The sequence below is a fragment of the Monodon monoceros genome, unplaced genomic scaffold (assembly GCF_005190385.1).
Source record: "Monodon monoceros isolate NGI ecotype Baffin Bay Population unplaced genomic scaffold, NGI_Narwhal_1 Super_Scaffold_7, whole genome shotgun sequence".
Classification (NCBI taxonomy): domain Eukaryota; kingdom Metazoa; phylum Chordata; class Mammalia; order Artiodactyla; family Monodontidae; genus Monodon; species Monodon monoceros.
Genome location: NW_021703784.1, coordinates 15,297,096 through 15,314,299, shown reverse-complemented (window position 1 = coordinate 15,314,299; position 17,204 = coordinate 15,297,096). Strand labels below are relative to the sequence as shown.

Genomic DNA, 17,204 nt, shown 5'->3' with positions numbered 1-17,204 from the left:
CCTCCCAGCCCTCCGTGTCCCTCTAAGCATCCCCTGGCAGCCCCTGCTAGGCTTTGCCAAGCTCTCACCTCAGGCCCTGCAACACCAAGGATTCCCATGGTAACCAGACTGGGCTAGCTTCTCAGCAGCTTTATTGAGTAGCGAGAGGTAGTGTCACTTTCCACTGGACAGGTATCCACGGGTTGGTACCAGGACTGCTTTGGGACAGACAGACAGACAGGGGGCAGGGCAGGGCAGGTGTCAGTGGTGGGGCAGGAGCAGCAGGTGTAGCTCAGCCCTCCAAAGGGGCAGGCGTTGGCTCCTGGGCGGTGAGGGCGTGGGCCTGGATCTCTTCCTCCTTGAGGGTGTTGAAGAAGGTGTTGACTTTGTCCCGCAGGTCCTTCTCCAGGAAGCTCAGGTGGTGTTCCATGTCCCCCGCCAGGGGGCCCAGCTTCTGCCTGAGCCCCTCCACCTGCTGCACCATAGCTTTGTTGAAGGTCTCGCTGTAGGGCTCCACGGTGTGGCGGAATTTCTCCACCTGCTGGTCCAGGAGGCTGCTCAGCTCGGCCAGCGACTTCTGCAGCTCCTGGGCGTTGCCCTGCAGATTGCCACGCACGCTGTCGGTCACGGGCGCCAGCTTCTGCCGCAGCTCCTCCGCGCGGGCCGAGACCTTGGCCTTCAGCTCCTCGGCGTGCTTCTTCATCTGGAAGGCCAGGCCCTCGAGCTGGTGGCTGAGCTTCCCCTGGACGTCCTGCGCGTAGGGGGCCAGGCTGCGGCGCAGCTCCTCCACGTTCTGGTCGATCTTGGCCTTGAGCTCGTCGGTGTAGGGCGTGAGGCGCGCCTTGAGCTCCTCCACGTTCTGGTCGATCTTGGCCTTGAGCTCGTCGGCGTAGGGCGCCAGCGAGGCCTGCAGGTTGTCCATGTTCTGCCTCAGCACCGCCTCCATGCGCTGGGCGTAGGGCGTCAGCTGGCGCTGCAGCTGCTGGGTCTGGGCGTTGACCTGCGCGCGCAGCTCCTCCGCGTAGGGCTCCAGGCGCTGTTGCAGCTGGCGCATGTTGGCCCCGATCTTCTGGCTCACCTCGCTGGTGTGGGGCAGCAGCCGGGCCCGCAGCTCCTCCAGCTCTTTCCGGATCTCCTCCTTCAGCTTCTCTGAGTCTTCGGTCAGGCGTTCGTGCAGCTCCGTGGCAAAGGGCACCAGCTTCTTCTGCAGGTCATCCGTGTAGGTGTTCACTTCCCCAAGTTTGTCTTGGAAGAGGGTGCTGGGGCGAAAGGACACAAGGGGGCCACCGTTACGCTTGGCCCTCCATGCCAGGACCTTGACTCCTTACATAGCACTCACCTTACACACACCTGCCTAGGCCAGGTGAGTGTGCAGGTTACTGAGTTCACCCATCTTCTCCCTGTGGCCTTCCCTATGGTGGATCATGATTTGAGCAAATGGATGTAATAGACGAAGGTATTAACATTGAACTCGTATCTCTGAATCTCCCCCTGAGCTTGAGTCACAATATCTACCTATCATGTGACCTGGAGCAGTTTGCTTTCCTCTGCTTACCTGTAAAGTAAAACGTGTGGACTCTGAGGTCCTTCCCAGCCCAGGTGTGCTGTGACAGAGATCACATTCCCTAGTAGAATGTTATGTTCTGGACCTCTTCCAGCATCTTCTAGCTACACCAGGTGCTGCTTCCCTGCCATGTGCCCACCCTCAGAAGCTTGCCAAATATCCCCACCTCCCTTCCCATGATTTCACAGAGGCTTGTCCTTCTGGAATGTATTAGAAGCCAGCTCACACGACATTTCTTTCCCTTCCTTTCTTCTGCGAGCCACAATACTAAGATGTGGCCATTCGTCATGCTCTAGAAAGTTAAAGCAGGGATTATTCAGCCCAACTTTTCTGTTTGTATATGTGGATCCCAGGTCTGGAGACCTTGGGTCACCAGTGAGTTGGTGGCAGGGCAGTGGGTATCCTAAGCTCAGGTCTCCTGCCTCCGATTTCAGCCCTTGCCCACTCATTGCATGGCCTTTAAGAAGCTCCACCTTGCAAGCTCTGCCCCTCTTACTTGAGCTGCTGGGTGAGCTCAGACTGCTGGAGATGTTCCACAGCCTTCTTGGCATTGTTGCTCAGCTGGCTGAAGTAGTCCCAAATCACAGTGGCCACCTGGTCGGCACTGACCTCCGCCTGGGCACCTGGGTGGAAAACAGAGCAATTCATGAGGACCTGTCTCCTTCCCTGCCCCTCTGCACCAGCCTTGAGCTGCAGGCCGCATGATGGGGGGGAGCCCAGCCACTGATTTCCTTCTCTACGCTTGGCTAGTTGGAAGCCACGGGGGTATGTAAAACGGGTATAGCACCAATGCCAGGGGGCCCACCGCTGTGAATGGACTAGCTCCTGTGAGCCGGGTGGCAACCGGGCAGCCGCCTGCATCCAGCTGAGGGCTGACAGGCGCTCAGAACTGTCCTCTAACCTTGGCCTCAGACTCTCCACCCTTCCCTGCCTGATGCAACAGATGGGTCCTGCCTGAAAGTCCCATCCAAAGGCAGCTCCTACTCACCGGTGACAGCCACCAGGGCCAGGCTCAGGACCACAGCCTTCAGGAACATCCTGGGCTCCTTGCTGGGCTGGAAAAGTCTCTTACTGCACTGGATCCTTCCTGGGTTCAGAGGGGCCAAAGGAGAGGTTCTCAGGTAGCTCACCTATGCTGCTGTTCGAACTGATTGAAGCTCAGAGCCAGCCAGACATTTAAATCCTCACCGGACTGCACTCCCCGCCTTCCTCCCCATTGTGACTCCACGCTGGAAGGTGACACATTCCCAGGAGGCCTCTTGGACTTTCGTGACCCTAAGGCAACGTGGAAGCTGACGGCAGACTGGAGCCCGGGCAGCAGTCAGAAGCTCTGTGCACGTGCCCCACCCAGCATTGAAGGGAGGATGGGTGGGGGGCCATGAGCTGGGGAAGAAACGAGGCCTAGGGAACACCTGAGCCTGGGACTGATGCCCCAGAGGCCCTGTGGCAGCTCTGAGTCTGTGCCAGGCTTGGTGGGGGTGATGGGGAGGCAAAGTTCACAGCTCCTCTGTCTGCTCCAGTGAGGAGTGGCCTCCCACTCCTACATCCCCGGACCCGGACTCCATCTCAGAGCACCAGACTCTGGGCTGGGACATCCAGGGCCACAGGTGCGGGCAGCGAGCTGAGATCCAGTGCTCTGGTCAAGGTGCACCCAGGAGCAGGGGACCCCTGCAAGCCTTTGGGAATGTGGGTGGAGTTGGGGGGTGTCCCGTGTTGAAGGTGTTAACTGTAAGTGTGCTTCATGTCCCATCACTGCCAAGTGTGTCACCTTGGTCTAGTGATTCAACTTGGCCTAGCCCTGAGCCTCAGTTTCTCCTTTGAAAAATGGGGTTGTTGGGTATAGTAAATGAGAGAGTAGTATAGTGCCTGACAGAGTAAGCACTAAAAATTAGTTGTGATTGTTGTTAATAGTAATATTACTATTTTCCTAATTTGGATCAAAGCAGGGAATACAGTAGAGTGCTCACTGCTCCATTGAGAGTGGCAGAGTTAGACCCAGCCCTCCGGGGGTCATCAGGCAGGCGTGATGCAGGGTGAGGGGCAGGCTGGCCTGAGGCCTGATTTCTGCCCACCTCTCCAGCCACACTCCCTGGGTGGGAGCGGTCAGCTTGTGATGAATCACAGGACCTGAGGCTCTCAGGGGGCCTCTCACCAGGGGATGATGGGGATGGTGGTGGTGTCCAGGAGATCTTCTACTTGGGCTTCCAACGTTCTCTCCAAATGACATCACACACAGGAAGATATCCACCAAGAAGGAGACACAGCCTGGTCAGCTTGGGCCCCTCTGCTGGACCACACACCTCACTGTGAGAGACTATGAGATGAGTTCCATCATATCGCACTGTGGGCTGTCCTCTGTGACTGCAGTGCCTGGGACGTAGATGGGCTTCCAGTAGTCTGCCATTGGAATAGACCACAGTTGTGCTAACCCTGACTTCCATGTCTCCGTTTTTTCATATACCAGAAGTGGCTTGCTGTATCATGGGATGGAAGACAGCTAGAAGGCTTTCTGATGCTTGCACCCCTTCTGCAGAGTCCCCACTACCCAGCAGTGTCCCACACCACCCGTGGTCACTTCCAGCATCAGGGAGCTCCTCCTTTCTGGAGCAGCCCGTGCCGTCTCGCAGTAGTTATTAAGGGTTCCGGTGCTGGAGTCGGACGCCCTGGGTTTGCGTGTGGGCTCCCCACGTACTGACCGTGTGATCTTGGGTGAATGTCTTAACCTCTCTGAGCCCCGTCTGCCTCAGCAGGGCGTAGAATAGTACCCGCCTCCCGGGGAGTCAGGGAGCTAATCTGAGTAATGCTGGGAATGGTGCCTGGAGCAGAGTGAGTGGTCATCAAGCACGAGCCACGTTTTACCCCTGAACGCTTTACCTGCCTGCAGCACTCCCGAATCAGGCACAGTCCAGCCTGGGCTGGGTGCAAAGGTCAGTGTCCCATCCCTTCCCCCCTCCAGGCCAGAGATGAGGAGGGCAATGAGTCACCAAGGACACTCAGTTGAGTTTGGCCTCCTGGACTGACAGTCTGAGCAGTGGGCTTCTGGCTGGCACGGCTGAATCAGCACTGCCCAGTCCAGCCTTGTGGCAGGGGCGTGGGTCACAGAGGCTCATGTGCCAAGCCTCACTCAGACACAAGTGGAAGCAGAGTCAATCTAACCCTAGAGGACCATTTTTGGCCTCAGCTGGTCAGGCCTTCTCCCACCCACCCCCCTCCTCTCCTCCCACAACCAGTTATGGTCTGGGGGCCAAGCCTGGAGCGGTCTCCTCATTCCAGGGCAGCCATGGTCGCGGGGGAGGGAGAGAAGAAGGCGGGGAGAGGTGGCTTAGTCTGGGCCACCGATAAGACCCTTACTGAGATAGCCCTACTGAGACCCAGCTGGAGCTGCTGGGAGGGACACAGGCACAAAAAGGCACCAAGCCCTTTGAAAGAGTTAAGGTCCCAGGCCCCATGGCATGTCGCAACCCAGCTGCATGGGCCCGCACACCCAGGTTCTCTGCCCAGCTCGGCACCTCACCGCTGGGTCTCTCTGCCAGCGTCTTCTGACCTCCCTGGGATCAGTGGCCCATTGCTGAGCAGGAGAGAGAGCACAGCCTCCTCCAGACCCTCCACATGCATGGGAAGAGAGCTGGAGGAAACAGGGCCAAGGGCTCCAGCCAGCGCATTCCAGCCCAGCCTGGAACCTGGACTCCCACTGTGGCCCTCACCCCCGGGGCCGAGGAACAGGCCAGAACAGAAGAGGGAAGTGGACACAGTTGCCCTCTACCTTCCCCAATGTCCACATCCTTCCGTGACCTCCTAATCACCTTCCTTTCCTCCCCACCCCATCACCAAAATCTGTACTCAGGATCTGAAACGGATTGACTCTGATGAGCGAGTGACACAAATCTCCAAGGGTCTCATCTCTCCAAGCGGTTTGGTACCAGCGTGGCTATTTGAACACCTGGATTCTTGTTCCCAGCTCTGCCACTGATGGGCTATGGGTACTTGGGTAGGCCTCTGGCCCTGCCTTAGGTTTCTCACCTGTAAAATGGGGTTAATAATGTCTACCTCACAGGAATCTATTTGTATTTTAGCAGATAACAAGGTCTAAGTCAAAGGAATGAATCTGTATGGAGAAACTTCAAGTCTCAGCCACAGATAAAGAATTCTGAGGGTAGGGCCAGGTCACTTTCTCAGGCCTGTGATTTCACACTGTGGGTTTAGTTCCTTCCTCCTGAGAAGAGGGCCGCCTGTTAAAAGCTCTACTTCTACATTGGAGGCTCCTCCCACCTTCAGACTATGCTGTCTAGGGAAGGACCAGGTGTTTGAGAGAAAGGGAGAGAGATTTATGAAGCCCCCTCCATGAACCAGCTGCTTTGTACATATCTCATTTACATTTCACCGCGATTCTGGCATATCGGTATTCTAGCCCCATTTTACAGAGAACATCGAGGCACTGAGGTGTTAGATCTCTGGCCCTGGGTCATATGAGTAAGTGCCAATGTCATCATTTAAACCTAGAATTTCTTGGCTGTGATGTCTTCACATCCAGAAGACAAAGGCCCCTGATCCTGCCATCCAGGCTACAGCTCCCAGTGTGGGCCCAAGGAACACCTCACCCCGAGAAGGGCCCAGGCCTCTCCTGGACAGCTGACTGCCCCTGTAGAGGTCGTCTGGCCCCTCTCGCCACCAGACCAGCCTCACCACAACCTTGGTTCCCTTCAGTTGCCTAGCCAGCCAGGGGAGCTGAGGAAGCTGAAGCCTGAGGTGAGAGTACTCAGCGCTGGGACTCAATCCCAGCTGCCGCGGTTTGGGGAGGGCCCCAACCATAAGCCTGGATCCTGTCCCAGGGAATGTTATCAGTGGGTCCAGAGGGCAAGGTGAGGAGGAGGGGGTGGTAGGATAAAGGCCTGGGACTCAGAGCGGCCTTTGACCTTCTCCCACCACCCCCTGCTCTGGGATCAGCTCAAGGAGGCTTCTGGGTAAGCAGCACAGGGACTGAAGCCCAGAGATGGAGATGCTGGGGAGGTGGCTGTGTGCCCTTAACTGTGTCCCACCTCCCCGCACAAGCCTCTAGCCATAGGTCTTCTGTGACTTCACTCTAGGCACCCCATCCCGACCCGCTGAGTTGTTCCCAAGTCTGAAACAGCCCATCCCCCTCTCACATCACCCACCCCCCTTGCAGGCTGTTGTCAGGGCTTGGGGCTGGGGGGTGGAGGGGTGGGAAGGACCTGGAACCCAAGTGTGAAGGGCTGAGGTTTGTCCTCTAATCCCTTCTCCCATTTCGCCAGCCTCTCCCTGGGGAGCCAGGCTGCTCAGGAGGAATGGGATCTCCCCAGGCCCAAGCCACCCCCGGGTCCTGAGCCCATGTGGGCTACAGGGGTAGCAGAGAGCAGCATGGGCACCCGTAGCTTTCTAGAGGTTTCCCACCTCCCAGCAGGCCTGACTGCCTCTGGCTACCCTCTCTCAGGCCCTGGTCTAGATTGATCAGCAGGTGACCTTTGCCCAGCTCCCTGGGCCCTCAGTGCCCGCTGCCCTGGGGACAATATAAAACAGGTCAGAACCCTCTTGCCTGCTTACTCAGTTCATCCCAAGAAGCAGCTGCTCCAGGTAATGCCCCCTGGGGGGAGGAGGAGGAGGAAAAGGAGAGCAGGATGGAGAGGGCCAGGCGGGGGTCCCTGCCCAGCGCAGCCAGCAAAGCCTGGAGAAGAGCCTGCTAGAGCCGAGGAAGCCTTAGGGCTCGATGAGCGTCCCCTCCCCAAGGCATTCCGGGGAAACCGAGGTCCGTGGGGGAAGGTCACCGGCCCAAAGCTACGTAGAGCGTAGTGGCAGAGCTGGGGCTGGCACTGGCTCCATTTCCCATGCATTCTGCATGCTTAGGACTGGAAGAAGCCTTAGACACCCCAGTCCTACCCCAGGCAGAAAAACTGGGGTCTGGAGGGTACAGAAAGCCACCCAGAGTCACACAGCATTTTAGTGGCGGAAACCTGGCCAGGACCCAGGTGTCTTTATTCCCAGTCTTGTGGGGTTTCTGTTCCATGCCACTCCTCCCTCTCTCTGGCCTGGGTCCCCCAAGTACCCTATCTGAAAGCCCATAGCCTCCCCCATACTAGGACGGGAACAGGCCCTTCCTCCTCCTGGCCTGACCCAGCTCAGGTCCTATTTTAGGGGCCACTGCGTCTCCCCAGGGAGGGCCCAGCGGCAGTGGGGGGACGTGGGGCAGCCCTCACAGGACACTTCCCCGCAGGAACAAAGGTGCCATGCAGCCCCGGGTCCTCCTCGTTGCTGCCCTCCTGGCGCTCCTGGCCTCTGCCCGTAAGCAGCTGGTGGGACTGGGCTGGGGGCGGGGAATGGGCCGCTATCTGCCTGGAGGACCCTTGGCAGATGGCCTGGGGATGCCGGGCCCCGATGAGTGGCTGGGCAGGAGCCACAGTTCCCCAGAGGCTGATCGACCCCACTCAGCCCCACTCTCCTCACAGAAGCTTCCGAGGCAGAGGATGCCTCCCTTCTGGGCAAAATGCAGGACTACATGAAGCAGGCCACCAAGACTGCCAAGGACGCACTGACCAGCGTGCAGGAGTCCCAGGTGGCCCAGCAGGCCAGGTACTCCCTCCCTTCCCTGCCCCCGGCCCCCCACCTGCCCCTGACTTGGTGAGAACCCAAGAGGCGGGCTGTGGCTTTCCCATGGCCACCAAGGACCTGCGCCTCTCTGAGCCTTTCTGTCTGTAAAACAGGCTCCCTCGCAGGGAGAGGGCACCAAATCCCGCCTCTTATCCCTTTGTCGTCCCTCCTTTCTTCCGACCCAATTTCAGCCCGGTGTGTGTGTTTGTGTGTGTGTGTGTGTGTGTGTGTGTGTGTGTGCGTGTGTGTGTGCGCGTGCATGTGTTTCTGCTTTGTTCCAAGCCCTGGGGCCCATGTGAGCAGAAGTCGGTCCTTCCTCTCCCACCCTGCCCCTGCCCACTAGTCCTCTGCTCTCCCCAGCCCCCTTCCCCGCCTCCACTTCACCCGCATTGGCCGGCATTTCCATAGCAGAGGCGTTCACAAACATTTTTAGTCCTCAGAACCTGCTGTGGAGTGGGTATTATTTTCCCCATTCTGCAGATGAGAAAACCAAGGCTCACTTTACCAAGTGACCTGCCCCATTTCATGCAGCTAATCAACCCTCTGACGATTTTCTAAATGAGAGACTGCTTCCCTCGGCCCCGCCCCACTCAGAGCCACGGGGATGTACAATTCTAGGGCGCCTCATTTGCCTAGACTAGAACGGCAGTCCTGACCTTACACATCTCCCCACTCAATCACCCCTCTCCGGCTTGCTTCAGACCCATGAGCACAAAGGTCTGCCCCCACCTGGAGAAACTCGGATTTGGCTTGTGCTGGGGGTCCCATCATCACCTTCGCCGTCTTTTCCTGGGGTGGCAGCTGTAGGGGGTCCCCCTGCCTGAGGTCTTGGAGCATTGCTGGGTGGAGTTGAGAAGGTGCTGGGAGGGGCAGTGGGGATATGGTGGGAGCCCCATGGTTGCCACTGCCTAGAGACCGGCTCTCATCCCCACCCTGTTTGTTCCCCTCACTGATTTGACCCTCAGAGGCTGGGTGACCGACAGCTTCAGTTCCCTCAAAGACTACTGGAGCACGTTCAAGGGCAAGTTCTCTGAATTCTGGGATTCTGCCCCGAACCCCACACCGCCTTCACCTGAGGCCGCCTGAGATCTCGGTACCCCAAGTCCACCTGCCCATCCATCCTGCCAGCTCCTTGGGTCCTGCAGCCTCCCAGGGCTGCCCCCAAAGGTCGCTTGAAAGGGACGACATTCTCAGTGCCCTCCCACCCCACCCCAGACCTGGCCCACCCCCTGGGTGTGCTGTCCTTCCAATAAAGCTGGACAAGAAGCTGCCATGAGTGGGATGTCCCACGCGTGCCATGTATGTTTGGGCGCGGGAATGGGCCGGGGCTCTTCCGTGGGTGGGCTCAGGACTGACTCCAACTCAGGCAAGCCTGGGGCTGGTGTCCCACCCACCTCTTAGCAGCTGCGTGGGGTAAGGTAGGAATGACCCTACCTACACTGCCTGCCTCCACAGGTTTGCGTGGAGGAGCAAAGGGGATGCTAGGCTTGGCAAGACTTTGATAAACTGTCAAGTGCCGTGTAACATGTCTTGAGTGTGTGCTCTGTGCCAGGCCCTGCGCCTGACATTTTATGTCATCATCAGAATTGAGACCGTGTGTGATCATCAAAATTCTGGAGTGGATTTGCCCCGACCGGGCCACCTGGCCCTCTCAACCACATTTGAGGGAAGGAAGCTGAGGGGGTAGTAGTTAAAGTAAGATACATCTGGGCTCTAGTCTTGGTTCTATCACTTCATACCAGCCTCAGTCTCTTATCTGTAAAGTGGGTACAATGATACCCCATCCACTGTAGGTTTGTTGAGAATGAAGGAAAAGAGACAGTGCACAGCACCTGGGACATCAGAGGCACCTGGTAAATGGCTGCCATTGTCACTACAGGCTGAGCTGATTGTCCCCTTGGGACCAGGATTGGAGTGGGGGGGGGCCAGTGTCCTGGGAACTAAGGAGGAACCCAAGGTCACCCAACACAGGCTGCGCCCCTTGTGTCCCCAGTACCCAACAGATGTTCACGTCAGAGAGTTCCAGAACTACAGACTACGTAAGCAGCCCCCTCCACTCTTCCAATGACAAGACTGAGGCTCAGAAAGGTGAAGGCACGTGCCCAATGTCACTGAGTCAGCAAACAGCAGAGCTGGACCTCAAGCCCAGGACAGCTGTCCACATTCTGCTCAGCTGACACAGAAAAAGGCTTCGTTACTCCCATGCCAGGTGTCAAAGGCTCCTTGACAGATCTTGGTGGTGTCAGGACATCCAGCCCCACTTGGAGACGTCTGCTCTCTCTTTGGAAGTCCACCTGGGCTTCTCTTTGGGCCCAACTTGGCCAGGGATCCCAGCACCCACACCTGGAAAGTGTTCTCACCCAAATCTGGGCTTGATGCCTATTGTAGCGCAGGATGGTTAGGAACTAAAAAAAGCCCACTCCTTTATCCAAGAGCTGTTAAGATACACTGGAGGTAGAGGAGGGGTACATTTTCCAGCACCAGGGCAAAAGGCCCCGAGCGGAGAGGGAAGGGAAGGCTCCACGAATGCACTGCCCAGATCTTTGCAGGTCTGTGAAGCCACAAGCATGCACATGGGGGTGTGCATACCTGAGTGTGAAGAGGGGCCGGCTGTAAACACTCAAGTCCATATGAACTTGAATGCCTGGCTACAAATTTATTTATTGCTTTTTAATAATCATGGATGCTCAGGAGCACGTAGGTCTGAAAGGGGCAATCTAGACCGCCCTGCTCTTCAACCCCGGAAGTGACTTCACATCTCCAAGCTCCAGCTTCTGCATCCATACCATCGATTTCATGGCAGTCTCCCCAGGATCTGGGGAAGGATGCAGTAAGATGATGGATATGAAAACACTTTGGGGATTAAAATGTGCTAGTTACCTGCAAGAGGTGCTGACTATTTTTCTGACTCAGGCCAGAAAAAGAGGGGCTGGCAGGGCTGGAGCCCCAAGGATGGGGCTGGCACAGCTGAGCCCGAGGAAACAGCGGCTGTTTCCAGGCAGGGTGGGAGTGTGAGGAATGGCACGAGGCCTTTGTGAAAAAGGAAAAGGGATGTGTTTGTTAAAGTATTTTTTGCATTAATAAAGGATGAAGGAGCAAGTGCCAAGCCCTTCATTTGAACCTGCCCAAATCCTTCAAGTTCCAGTGGCTCGTTGCGGTCCGTCGGCCTCACCTGCCCTAGGGTAGGAGGGCTGGGGGAGGCTCCTGTCCTCTGCCCACGGGAAACGCTGGGGACAGGGAACCCACTTCTCCCAGCAGAGCCACTACTTCTTGCTTGAGGCCCTTTCAGGGCACCTGCGCTGGATTATCTGTCACTATGCCTGGTCCTCTATTATTTCCTTTCTGTCCCCACTCTTGAGCCCCCGGCCAAGCAGGTCTTCGGACATTAAGGCCCTGAGAGGCCCCAGTTCCGAGCTGATGACTCCCCTGGGAAATCAACAGGTGTCCCTGCCCTCTGGCCACGCCCCCCTGGAGTCCCCTCCAGCGTCACTCCCCCCACCCCCCCCAACCTCATTCTCCCCAAAGAGAATTTCTTGGCTTTTGGAGAACTCTTTATTGTTTAAAAATCATCATCGAAGCTTCAAAAAACATACAACCCATCACACCCTTCCCGCTCCGAAAATGTTTATTCTAAGAAACTGAAACTGATGGCGAGGGGAGCCTAAGGCATCTCATTGGGCATTCAGCTTCTTGGAGGCCTCGTCGATGGCGGCCAGGATGCTGACCTTGAGGCTCTCCAGCACGGGCATTAGGCCCTGGCGGAGGTCCTCCAGCGCGGGCTTGGCCTTCTCGCCCAGCGCTCTCAGCTGCTCGCTGGCCTTGGCGTGGTACTCGGCCAGGCTGCCGCCACCCTCCTTGAGCATCTCGAAGCGGGCGGCCATGCGCTGGCGCAGGTCGTCGCTGTAGGGCGCCAGCTGCTGCCGCAGGGTCTCCACGTGGGCGCGCGCGCGATCGCGCATCTCCTCGGCCAGCGGGGTCAGCTTGTCCTGCAGCTCCTGCACCTTCTGGCGCGCGCCCTCGCGCAACTCCTCGCCCAGCGGCGCCACCTTCTGGCGGTAGATCTGCAGCTCCTCCTGCCACTTCTTCTGGAATTCGTCCAGGTAGGGCTGCACCTTCTGCTTCACCTCTTCCAGGTCCTTGTTCATCTCCTGCCTCAGCGACTCTGTCTCCTTTTCCAGGTTGTCCCAGAACTCCTGGGTCACCGGGCCCAGCTGTTCGCGCACTTTGGCAAACGCGCTGGTCAGGCTGTCCCAGTTGTCCAGGAGTTTCAGGCTGAGGGGGTAGAGAGAGGAGGGCTTAGGGCAGGCCTCCCAGGCACCCTGGCGCCCCCCGGAGCTGCAGCCCAGCGCCCCCGCTTACCTGGGGTGACAACTGGACACACCTGTCCCTGAAGGTGCGGTAGCTGGGGGCAGACCCTCAGCCTGGCTTCTCCCATCCATGATCTCCCACCCCCCCCGCCCCCCACTCCCACTGCATCCCACTGACCAGATGGACAGAGGAGCTAGAAAGAGACAGAGCTGGTTTTGGTACCCAGTCCTGTCTGTCCCCGAAGCCGGGCCTTTTAAGGACCTAGTCTCCACCCTTCCAGCCCAATCTCCTCTCTGAAGACAGCCATCCTGTTGCTGGCCGGAGCCGAGGAGGGAGTTAAGAAGGGAGTTAGGAAGAGGAAGGGGCTTGTTGCACCTGCAGGCAGAGCGCGGTGCCATGAATACTGACCCGGCAGCACGGGTCTGCCCCCTGCTAGGGGGCTGTGACCCTGCGTGGGGATCCCACTTCTGTCTTCCATCCAGGTCTTCTATGGGGCCCATCAAATAGCAGGTGGGGATTCGGCCAGTCTGGCTGCTTCTTCCCACAGGCCTCCCCACCCCCAGCACCGGCACCCCCTACCCCTGCCCCAGGCCCCCAGGCTGGGTCCTTACTTGAGCTGTTTTCCCAAAGCGGAGGCTTCAAATTGGGCCACATAGTCTCTGCCACTGTCTTTGATTGCATCCACGTACACGGTGGCAAAATCCTTCACCCGATCCCAGGATGACTGGGGGTCATCTTGCTGCCAGAAATGCTGAGCCTGGCTCCCTGGAGGTGGGAGGGGAGACCCAGGTCAGGCTCTGGACTGGGATCTGAGCTGAAATGCTAGGTAGGGGAGAAGGGGGTGAGGGAGAAATTCTGCTCCCCGTGCTCAGGAGAGTGGACCACAGCGGTTCAGAGAGAAGCCGCCCCCCGACAGTCAGCTCCCTAGGTTGGGGGCACCTACCGGTGAGGAAGAGCACAGCCAAGGTCAGCAGCACGGCTTTCATCCTGAAGGGACGTGGGTGACCTGGAGGAGAAGACGGTCCCGGCTGAGTGGGGCTTGAAGGAGCCCGCGCACCCCATCTCACCGTAGCCCAGGAGGAGGGGGCGGGGCACAGGGTAGGAGAGGGCCAGGTGTCCAGAGCCCCAGCATGGGGCAGAGGTTGGAACCAGGATCCCAAAGCCTGAGCCTCAAATGCCTAGAGCTGGGGGAAGCAGGTTGCAGCACTTACCTCAATGGCCAGCAGTCTCTGAACAGCCGGCTCTCCCCCAGCCTATTTATGTGACCAGGCAGGGGATGGGCTGGGAGGCTGATAAGGCCAGCCCAGGCCTTGCCACCACTCACTGGTCCTGGCGATGTGGAACTCAGAGTTCAAGGATCAGCTCTGTCCCTGGGGCCGGGCAAATAGAGCAGGCAAACAGGAAACTGTGAGGGCTGCAGGGCCAGGGATCAAGGGTTCAGGCAGGGGTGGGAGGGAGTGGGTGCAGGCTTGCGGGTCCCCAGAGTCTGGGTCAGCTGCACCCGGCCCCTTCTCCTCGGTCGGGGCTGTGTGCCGGCCATTGTCCATTGTGCCAGTGCAGTAGGTGAATGGGAGGAAGGAAGAAAAACACATGAGCTGCCAGCGATGGCTGGGACTTCTCCACTCAGGCGGTGTCCTCCCCCGCTGTCCCCTCGCATTCCAGGGAGATTGTCTCACCTCCACCCTGCCCTCCCTCACAAAGGCATTAGACGGTGCTCCCACCAGTGCTGTCGCATCTCCTCGTCGTCCGCCCTCTCCAGGCCCTTGCAGACCTCCCAGATCCAAAAGCAAAGGGAGCCCTGTGCTAGGATGCTGCCTGGGGAGAGAGACAGGACAGTGCTCAGTGGCTCCCAGACTCTGAGATGTCAGAGACCTCTAACATTTCCAAACAAATTCTGAAGACCAACACAGAGCTGCCAACTTTTTATTTTGTCATGTTAAAAATCTTACCCACCACTGCGCCCCACCTGGCCCAAACCTTACCATCTGGTGGGATGAACTGGGAGATTGGGATTGACATATATACACTAGTATGTATAAAATGGATAACTAATAAGGACGTGCTGTATAAAAAAAGAAATAAAATAAAATTCAGAAATTAAAAAAAAAAACCCCACAAAAGAGCATAACCTCAGAATAAAGGACAGTTGCTTAAATGGGATACATAGATCTTTGCATTGTCAATATTTTTAATTAATTAATTTTTGGCTGCATTGGGTCTTCGTTGCTGCACACGGGCTTTCTCTAGTTGCAGCGAGCGGGGGCTACTCTTCGTTGTGGTGCGCGGGCTTCTCATTGCGGTGGCTTCTCTTGTTGTGGAGCATGGGCTCTAGGCGCACAGGCTTCAGTAGTTGTGGTGCGCGGGCTCAGTAGTTGTGGCACACTGAGTTAGTTGCTCTGCGGAATGTGGGATCTTCCTGGACCAGGGCTCAAACCCATGTCCCCTGCATTGGCAGGTGGATTCTTTTTTTTTTTTCTTTTAATTTAATTTATTTTATTTTATTTTTAACATCTTTATTGGAGTATAATTGATTTACAATGGTGTGTTAGTTTCTGCTGTATAACAAAGTGAGTCAGCTATACGTATACATATATCCCCATAGCCCCTCCGTCTTGTGTCTCCCTCTCACCTTCCCTACCCCACCCCTCTAGGTGGACACAAAGCACCGAGGTGATCTCCCTGTGCTATGTGGCTGCTTCCCGCTAGCTGTCTGTTTTACATTTGGTAGTGTACATATGTCAGTGCCATTCTCTCACTTCGTCCCAGCTTACCCTTCCCCCTCCCTGTGTCCTCAAGTCCATTCTCTATGTCTGTGTCTTTATTCCTGTCCTCACCCTAGGTTCTTCAGAACCATTTTCTTTTTTTTAGATTCCATATATATGTGTTAGCATATGGTATTTGTTTTTCTCTTTCTGACATACTTCACTCTGTAGGATGGACTCTAGATCCATCCACATCACTACAAATACCTCAATTTCGTTTCTTTTTATGGCTGAGCAATATTCCATTGTATATATGTGCCACATCTTCCTTATCCATTCACCTGTCTGTGGACACTTAGGTTGGCAGGTGGATTCTTAACCACTGCACCTCCAGGGAAGTCCCAGCATTGTTCATATTGATCTTGGATCCCACACAGGTGAGAATGGACACCAGCCCTTAGGGATGGCTGGTGTCAGGGAAAGACCTCTGGACTGCTAGTGGCAGGAGCCTAGGTTCTTATTTCATCTTTGCCTTCAGTGTGCAAAATCCTGGAGGAGGATTGTGAGCCAGTTATGTAATCTCCCTGAGCCTTGGTTTCCTATCAGTAAAATGAAGATAAGAATGGCGGTGGTTGGAGGACGAACCCAGGGAAATCCTGTAAATCAGTACCGTGTGCTTGTTGGTGTTTGCAGAACCATTTTGTAAGGTTTCTCCTGGAAGGTGTGTGAGCCCCCAACACCAGGTCACCTGCAGGGCCCCTGTCATAGAACCTGTGAACGTGCAGGCCGAGAGGAATTTTGAGATCAGCCTCTCCCCACCCACCATCTTCAGATGAGGAAACTGAAGAGTGGAGGAATTTGCCCAGTGTCCCTGGTGTCCCAGGGAGTTAGGGGCAGGGCTGGACTTAGAACCGAGGTCTCTGGACTGAGGACCCAGGGCAGAAATGTGCTCTGCACCACCTACTCAGGAAACTCCCTAATGTTTTCAAACCCAGCCGGGGAGTGCCGTCTGCCAGACCCCGGAGTGGCGGGGCTCCAGGCCTCTCCCACTCTAGCCAGCCTCATGCCTTTCTCCTCAGAGCGGAAAGCTCTGGAGCTGGACCACCTTAGGTTTCAATCCCAGCTCTGTCGCTTGTTAGCTGTATGACCTGGGCTGGTCCAGACCTTCCTTCCACCTCAGCTCAGTCTCGTATCTGTTAAGTGAAGATAATGATAGAACATGCATCTCCTGGAGTCATCGTAGGGGTAGCACGCATGGCAGGCAGGATAAGCCCCTCCCCCAAACACATCCGTGTCCTACTCTCTGGAACCTGTGACTGTTCCCTTACATGGCAAAAGGGACTTTGCAGATGTGATTACAAGGACCTTGAGGTGGGGCAGCTATCCTGGGTTATCCAGGTGGGCCCGTGCCGTCACAAGGGTCTTTAAATACACAAGAGGGAGGCAGGAGAGGGAGAGTTGGAGAAGAAGGTGGGAGGTCAGAAGCAGAGGTTGGAGTGATGTGATTGCTGGAAGGGGGCCATGAGCCAAAGAATGCGGGCAGCCTCTAGAAGCTGGAAGAGCCAAAGAAGCAGAGTTTCCCTAGAGCCTCCAGGAAGAATACAGCTCTGCTGACTTCATGCTTTAAGGGTAGTGTGACCTATTTTGGACTTTTGACCTCCAGACCTGCACTGTCAGATAATAAATTTACGTTGTGTTAAGCACTACATTTGAACATGCACGGCAAAACTGAAAGGGACCTGGCACTTAGTAAACAGTAACTATTCTGTGGCCCAGAATCCCAATTTCGGCCATTCTGCCCCCCTGCTCCCACTGAGCACACTTGCACTGTCAGACCAGAGCTTTGACCTCCGCTTCTGGTGGCAGAAGTGGGGTACGGCGAGCAGGCCAGAGCTATGACCTCCGCTTCTGGTGGCAGAAGTGGGGTACGGCGAGCAGACCAGAGCTTTGACCTCCGCTGCTGGTGGCAGAAGTGGGGTACGGCGAGCAGACCAGAGCTATGACCTCCGCTTCTGGTGGCAGAAGTGGGGTACGGCGAGCAGACCAGAGCT

General features: G+C 56.6%; 3 protein-coding genes across 3 annotated transcripts; 1 reads left to right on the top strand and 2 right to left on the bottom strand.

Annotated features, from left to right (window-relative positions):
* Nucleotides 1–114: 114 nt before the first annotated feature.
* On the bottom strand, nt 115–2,960 carry APOA4 (apolipoprotein A4). Its single transcript, XM_029207050.1, has 3 exons — nt 2,532–2,960; nt 2,040–2,166; nt 115–1,238 (listed from the first exon to the last, which is right to left on the bottom strand). The coding sequence occupies exons 1-3, from the start codon at nt 2,578–2,580 to the stop codon at nt 272–274; spliced, it is 1,143 nt and encodes a 380-aa protein (XP_029062883.1). The 5' UTR covers nt 2,581–2,960; the 3' UTR covers nt 115–271.
* A 4,114-nt stretch (nt 2,961–7,074) lies between these two features.
* On the top strand, nt 7,075–9,682 carry APOC3 (apolipoprotein C3). The gene is made up of 4 exons (XM_029209512.1): nt 7,075–7,132; nt 7,770–7,837; nt 8,002–8,125; nt 9,109–9,682. Exons 2-4 carry the CDS (start codon nt 7,783–7,785, stop codon nt 9,227–9,229), a joined length of 300 nt encoding a protein of 99 aa, XP_029065345.1. The 5' UTR covers nt 7,075–7,132; nt 7,770–7,782; the 3' UTR covers nt 9,230–9,682.
* A 1,994-nt stretch (nt 9,683–11,676) lies between these two features.
* APOA1 (apolipoprotein A1) lies at nt 11,677–13,847 on the bottom strand. Its single transcript, XM_029209503.1, has 4 exons — nt 13,663–13,847; nt 13,395–13,457; nt 13,063–13,216; nt 11,677–12,415 (listed from the first exon to the last, which is right to left on the bottom strand). Exons 2-4 carry the CDS (start codon nt 13,435–13,437, stop codon nt 11,815–11,817), a joined length of 798 nt encoding a protein of 265 aa, XP_029065336.1. The 5' UTR covers nt 13,438–13,457; nt 13,663–13,847; the 3' UTR covers nt 11,677–11,814.
* Between the last annotated feature and the right edge of the window lie 3,357 nt (nt 13,848–17,204).

What these genes read in the sequence shown, in the direction of transcription:
- APOA4 (XM_029207050.1), bottom strand. Translation starts at nt 2,580, where the DNA reads ATGTTCCTGAAGGCTGTGGTCCTGAGCCTGGCCCTGGTGGCTGTCACC. An exon ending in GGCCCTGGTGGCTGTCACCG is followed by an intron (nt 2,167 to 2,531) that starts GTGAGTAGGAGC and finishes TTTTCCACCCAG; the next exon opens with GTGCCCAGGCGGAGGTCAGT. An exon ending in GAGCTCACCCAGCAGCTCAA is followed by an intron (nt 1,239 to 2,039) that starts GTAAGAGGGGCA and finishes CTTTCGCCCCAG; the next exon opens with CACCCTCTTCCAAGACAAAC.
- APOC3 (XM_029209512.1), top strand. Translation starts at nt 7,783, where the DNA reads ATGCAGCCCCGGGTCCTCCTCGTTGCTGCCCTCCTGGCGCTCCTGGCC. An exon ending in GGCGCTCCTGGCCTCTGCCC is followed by an intron (nt 7,838 to 8,001) that starts GTAAGCAGCTGG and finishes CTCTCCTCACAG; the next exon opens with AAGCTTCCGAGGCAGAGGAT. An exon ending in CAGGTGGCCCAGCAGGCCAG is followed by an intron (nt 8,126 to 9,108) that starts GTACTCCCTCCC and finishes TTTGACCCTCAG; the next exon opens with AGGCTGGGTGACCGACAGCT.
- APOA1 (XM_029209503.1), bottom strand. Translation starts at nt 13,437, where the DNA reads ATGAAAGCCGTGCTGCTGACCTTGGCTGTGCTCTTCCTCACCG. An exon ending in GGCTGTGCTCTTCCTCACCG is followed by an intron (nt 13,217 to 13,394) that starts GTAGGTGCCCCC and finishes TCCCACCTCCAG; the next exon opens with GGAGCCAGGCTCAGCATTTC. An exon ending in GCTTTGGGAAAACAGCTCAA is followed by an intron (nt 12,416 to 13,062) that starts GTAAGGACCCAG and finishes CTACCCCCTCAG; the next exon opens with CCTGAAACTCCTGGACAACT.